The sequence below is a fragment of the Podarcis muralis genome, chromosome 2 (genome assembly GCF_964188315.1).
Source record: "Podarcis muralis chromosome 2, rPodMur119.hap1.1, whole genome shotgun sequence".
NCBI lineage: Eukaryota > Metazoa > Chordata > Lepidosauria > Squamata > Lacertidae > Podarcis > Podarcis muralis.
Window position 1 is genome coordinate 110,633,864 of NC_135656.1, and position 6,311 is coordinate 110,640,174.

The 6,311-nt window shown below is 47.3% G+C and overlaps 1 protein-coding gene across 7 annotated transcripts in view; it reads left to right on the forward strand.

Moving 5' to 3' along the window:
• Positions 1 to 1,397, forward strand: part of VWA7 (von Willebrand factor A domain containing 7) — a 41,294-nt gene extending 39,897 nt beyond the window's left edge. For 5 of the 7 annotated variants that reach the window (XM_077921050.1, XM_077921059.1, XM_077921063.1 and 2 more), the window contains 2 exons: positions 75 to 243; positions 857 to 1,397. In XM_077921050.1, coding sequence (XP_077777176.1) covers positions 75 to 243; positions 857 to 1,282 — 595 coding nt within the window. In that variant the 3' untranslated portion in view covers positions 1,283 to 1,397. Of the gene's footprint in view, positions 1 to 74; positions 244 to 856 lie in introns of those variants that run through there. The other 2 variants (XM_077921065.1, XM_077921074.1) reach the window with 2 other exon arrangements.
• Positions 1,398 to 6,311: the final 4,914 nt, after the last annotated feature.

The following is a 6,311-nucleotide window of genomic DNA, read 5'->3' on the forward strand; positions in this document are numbered from 1 at the left end:
ACTGAAGCTGCTTGATAATGCTTAGGCCACCCATCCATTTCTTAAATATTAACTTCCACTCCCCTTTTCTGCAGGCTACAATTGGACTTTAACCAAACAGCAACTGGACTCATTACCTTGAATGTACCTGATGCTGCTGATCCTGGCTCTGCGATCACCCTGACGCTGCAGGCCAGGCTCCTTCACCCACCTGGGGATCCTAGCTTTGCCCATCTACAGCTGCTTGTGATGCCTCTGCCTCTGGTGAGTCTTGTGGGGGAAGAAAACTGGGGAGCAGGGTGCCCGTGGGAGAATTCCTGGAGTTATTCTTTGTTTCTATATTGGGATGGGGAACCTGTGGCGTGTGTGTCCCCCGATGCTGGACTCCAGATCCCATCAGCCCTGGTCAGCATGGCCAATGGATGATGGGAATTGTAGTCCGACAGATATCTGCACAGGTTCCACACACATGGTTTGCTTCAAAACCATCAGAAGGACGCAGGCTAGTCAAATGGAGCAAGGAAGTATTCATGGGTCATAGCGTTACAAGTTTGGGGAGGACAGTCGCTTCCAAACCCATGATCCTGTGTATGCGATAGAATCTTTAAGAGACAACCAATCAGACCGCTCTCTTTGTCAAAAATAGATTTTTAAAAATAAAAATAATAATAATAAACCCCAAAAAGAAAACAAGCTAGCTCCATCTTCCATGTGGCAGCCTTTAAGATATTTGAAGATGGCTATCCAGTCTCCTCTTAGCTCGGCTAAACATACCCAGCTCCCTCATCTGTTCCTCATCAGGCTTCGTTACCAGACCCTATATCCAAACACCTCATTTCTGGATATGCTGTAACAAGAAGCTCCTCTTCGCCCACAGGTGCAGAACCCAGTCTCCTCCCCAGTCTGCAACGTCACTTCTGTCGGCGGGTCCTGTGGCCCACCGCGGATCCCTTGCCACGACCAGCGTTGGACGGCCACCTTGCGGATCTGGGACGAAGCTGGCGTCCGCTCGGTGCATGTGGAAGGGGGCGCCGTGGTTGCTCACCACGCTGACGGGCTGGCGGAGTCCGTCACTTACACCTCAGACTGTTGCTCGCAGCAAGCCAGGCTGGTGGTCACCAACCTGCTTGGGCAGAAGTATCGGTGCCAAGTGGCGTCGGCGCCCCCTGCTCTTACCGTGAAGCCAAGAGCGTCCCCTCCTGAGGTCCTCAGGAAGCCTGTGGCGGCAGCAGGGGCTGCTGCGTCCTGGGGGTGGGTATTAATGGTGTCCATGGCAACCGGATGGACGATGTGTGTCACATAGGGGAAACTCCTGGCTGTAGGAAGGACCTCTCTGACTGTAGAGGCTGCCCTCTGTAGGGATATTGTGGCCTTTTTCCTTCCCAAGGAAGAGAATGTATGAGCTTGGAAGATGCCAAGCAGATGGGCAGGTCCTAAATTCTGGGCCCTGCAAAGCACAAGGCTGGTCCTGACTACTGACGTGTGTGTTGCACTGTGATTGATAGGTGGTAAAGCGCTCCGAGCCTCAGATTCCACCCTCTTTAACTGATCTGAGCTGCTCTTGAGCTTCGGGGCGGCGGAGTCTCTTTGAAGAGAACAATAGAAGGAGCTTCTGTATAACTGAGCCAGATCTTTGGGTCATGTAGCCCAGACTGAGCTGTCTGGTAGGCGTGCCTGCTGGCTTCTCAGCCTTAACCACCTGAGATCCTTTTCATGGGCAGTGGCAGGGTTGAAACTGGGACTTGCGCATGCAGAACCACATGGCTGCTCCCTGGAGGGAGATGTGTGGGGCCCAAACCCACATCCTCGCTGCTATAAGTTCCATGCGCAGAAGGGCATTACTAGCCAGACTGAACAGGCCATCTTTCCCCCATCTCACATGCTTTTTTCCTATCTGTGCTCCCATTCCCTTTTAATCATTTGTCTGTCTGCCGCCTCTACTTGTGTGTCGCAGTTCTTACCCGTTCTGCTTCTGTGTACGTCTCCCCATATATTTTGACCTGACCGCCAGAAGTGTGCAAGGCTAACTGTTTCATTTTTGCCAGCTGGAAACATATTCGGTGGTCTCCAAGTCTCCTGTTACCCCTGTAATGGTCCCCAATCAGTTTATCCTACAGTTGTCGTCCTCTTCATTCGTTTGCCCCCAAAGTCCCCTCCATTCATTTCACACACCCGTTCTAAATTCCTTTCTTACTATGGCTGTATAAAACTTTTCACAGGCCATGCTCATTGCCTGGACACCCTCTGTACGCTGTTACCTTCTGATCAGCGATCAATTTCCATTCTCTTTTTGTGTACTCAAGAGAATTCTCAGGACTGGCCCTACTGTTAGGCAGAGGGAGGTGGCTGCCTCAGGAGGCTGATGCCAAGGGTGTTAAAGCATTGGAAAAGAGAGTTGGGTGCACGCCCCACACAGACTGCCCTGCACCCCCTAAAAGAAGCCTGCTCCTCTCAGGTGTGCACTGGGAAAATGCTGTCCCATTGCCTGAGTTGAAACAAGGTTTGGTAGCCAGTCTAGCTAGATTCTGTGCATGAAATCGGGGACTGCCAGCGGAAAATCAACTTTGCTTCAGGCAGCAAATGTCCTGGGGTGGCCCGGGAAATCTTCCTTCACTCTTCCTTCCTCCTGTTCTTATGTGTGCCTTTCTTCCCACTCCTATTTTCCTGCCCCTCTCTGCCACTTCATCACTGAGTTAGTCTGTCACAGGAAAAAAACAGCAGAGCGTCCTCTGACACCCTTTAAGAAGTCTAGCCGGGATCTAGTACCTATTGAACTGAGACCTCCACACCTTCTCCTTTTGTGTGAGTGGCCCAACCGGCTTTCTGGAGAACCCTTTTATGGTTCCTCTTGTGAAAAGAGTTGGGAATCGGCAAGCCTTGCCAATACGTTTCCAGTTGTCTGTTCCTAGATTAACCTGTGCAGGGGATTCTGGCTGGAACAGAATCGGTCCCTTCCCTTCTCAGGTGGGCCTGCCTTGCCGCCTCCTCCCATCTTGGGCCCTGCCAAGGCCTCCCTCCCTCTCTGTAACCCCTGTTCCATCAGGCTACTGCTAGTTAGCTGCAGCCATTCAGTCTTAATATGACTGAGCTGGGAGAGGTGATGATCAAACTGGGCCATTCAGTCTTAATATGACTGAGCTGGGAGAGGCAATGATCAAACTTTCCCCTGTGTTGTTTTTCTGGTCAAACTCAATATACCTGTCTCGCTTTCTATATAGGAAGCAGCATTGTGGGGTGGGGGGAAGATGGTAGATATTTCAGTTGAGGAAATAAATAGTGGCTTTCCTGCTGAAAGCACTAGCTCTTCCGCAGCCACTGTGAAGTAAAGAAAAAGTTAGGCGAATCGACCACAGGTCTTCCACCAATTTGGCTTTAAGCGTGCCTTAAGATCTGAGATTCTTCTCTGCATGAAGCGTTCCTCTTTCCAGACTTCATTTCAGTTGAACTTGAACTGTATATTTTTGCCTACTGGGTCTAAATCGTTCTCTCTATATTTTTATGCAAATTATTTTTTAAAGTTCTGGATATTTTAGTTTTCGCTGTATGAGATTCATGTTGTTGTTGTATATAGATAGATATTTGTTTAATGGATAAAAAGAAGCATTTGGAAATTTTTCGACTTTTGTGTCAACTGAAATGTAGAATGGTGGTGTCTTGCTTTTTTTCTCCTGAACTATTTCAGTAATAAAATGTGCAACAGGCTTTGAGGATCCCTGCCTCCCGGGGGGTGTGTGGAAGTGAGATTAGAGTGCAAAATTAAAATAACCCAGTGCATTCAAATATGTTTTAATCACGCATACATTTCAGTCCTTTTCTATACAAACGTTTGAATAAATAAAGTTTGGTTGGTGGTTGTTTTTTTAAAAAAGGGGTGAGAATTGGGGGATGCGAAAGAATAGGGAATATAAATTATTGACATTTTAGTGTCATATAGTTGAAGCCAGCAGGGGGAGCCAGTGATTTGAGGTTTGGGTCGCTGCTAGCATCCGTATGAGAAAGTGATTAAGATCATCAATGCTGGCTTTTAAAAATACCTGTTTATAGTGGACAGGGCCTGGCAGCTTATGTAGAGTCAGGCACTGGAGGCCAGTGGTTCAGATCACTTGGAAAATCCTAAATCCCCAGCTCTAAATGCCAGGTTTGAAAATGGGGTTGAAATCCACCCCAGGCTTATTCTCTGGTTAGAAATTACCGTACACAGAAGCTGACCCACGCCACACTTCTTAATTGTTGTCACCTGTGCCAGGAATAAGCCCTGCCCCCAAATTTCAGTCACTTATCATTTACCATTTCTGTTCTGCAAATGAAAAACACTTAGGACACCTATTGATTTTTGCTGTTGGGGTTTAATAAACAGTGTCCGTCGTATTTTTCCCCAAGGAAATGCCAAACCAAGCAAGCAGACAGGTGCCTTTCTCCTGACACAAGACACACATGGCTTTGTTCCGAGACATTTTATCACCCTGAGACACATTTGAATAGGCTTGGGTGGGAAAAAATACCCCTGTATACTTCAGTTTTGTGGAACTTGTTGAGGGTAGAAAACTATTGAGGGTAGAAGACGACCATGTGAAACTAGCCGTGCCCAATTTTTGCTTTCCCTGGATTAACAAAATGACCCAATACTGAACATGAGCCAAAGATCAAATGGGATAGCTCAGAGACCTGAGGGATAGCTCGGTTAGTAGAGCACAAGACACCTAATCTCAGGGCTGTGGGTTCGAAAGATTCCTGAAGGAGCGTCTCCACCTCCATCGTTCTGCCCAGACACTGAGGTCCAGAGCCGAGGGCCTCCTGGTGGTTCCCTCTCTATGAGAAGCCAAGTTACAGGGAACCGAGCAGAGGGCCTTCTCGGTAGTGGCACCCGCCTTGTGGAACGCCCTCCTACCAGATGTCAAAGAGAAAAACAACTACCAGACTTTTAGAAGACATCTGAAGGCAGCCCTGTTTAGGGAAGCTTTTAATGTTTAATAGGTTATTGTATTTTAGTGTTCTGTTGGAAGCCGCCCAGAGTGGCTGGGGAAACCCAGCCAGATGGGCGGGGTATAAATAATAAATTATTATTATTATTATTCCTTCATTGCCAGGGGTTGGACCAGATGATCCTCGTGGTTGGTCCGTTCCAATTTTATGATTCTAGAGAACTGACTGGTTCTTGGCACCCTACAAATAAGTAGATTATGCATATACCTATGGGAAGGGACCCTGGCAAATATCTATAGGCAAATCCTATGTAGGGGGTTGCTTCATATTTCCCTCGCTGCAATACAGGAATGTAGAAGACTGCCTACAGCAAGTCAGGCTTATCATCTAACACAATCATGTTTGCCTTGACTGGTTGTGGATATTTAGGGAATCAAGCATTGGAACAAAGAAAGCTGCCGCAAACAGAGTTTGACCATTGGTCAGTACTGTCTACACTGATTGGCAGCAGGTCTCCAAGGTTCCTGGAACATTCCCAGCCATACCTAGAGATGCCAGGGATTGAACTGGTGACCTTCTGCATGCAAAGCAGTTGCTCTGTCAACTGAGCTCCCATGCCCTAGCTGCTCCTACTACCTGCTAGCCTAACATCTTTTTAATGGGAGGCATTAGGATGCCATGGCTTTGCTATGCCCTTCCGCTTTTCCGTCTTTGAAACAGGAACCAGAAGTAAAGGCTGTGTGTCACTCTGTCCCCCCCCCCCCCCCGGCTTCATGGCTATGGATGTCCCGTCAACAAAGGCCATCAGAAAATAAGCTTAATAAGAAAACGACTTCTTCAAAAACGTAACGGGAAGAGTTAATAGAATAGTGTTGAATTAGAGGAGGAGGAATAATGATGTTGGTGCGTTGGCTTAATCTTTGGACCACGGAAAGAGCACCCGAAGCGGCCACAGATGACCTTTTCGTTTCGGTTCTCTCCACAATAGCAATGGCCCACCTCACTGAAGAAGGGAAATATAACCAGACTAAGAGTGCTATACAGTGGTACCATGGTTCTCAAACACCTTGGTACTCAAACAACTTGGAACCCAAACACTGCAAACCCAGAAGTAAGTATTTCAGTTTGCAAACATTTTTTGGAAGCCAAATGTGCTCCATTTTGAGTGTTACGCTTCCGTTTTGAGTGCCACACTTCCATTTTGAGTGCTGAGGTCTGTCTGCTTTTGCTATTTATTTTGCGTTCTGTTTTTGTGGCCCTTTTTGTTTTGTTTTTGTGACTGTGTGGAACTCAGTGCAGCTACTGATTGTGTCACTGCAGTGCATTGTTTATTGCTTTCATTTTATGGATCAATGGTCTCGTTAGATAGTAAAATTCATGTTAAGTTGCTGTTTTAGGGGTTGTTTTTA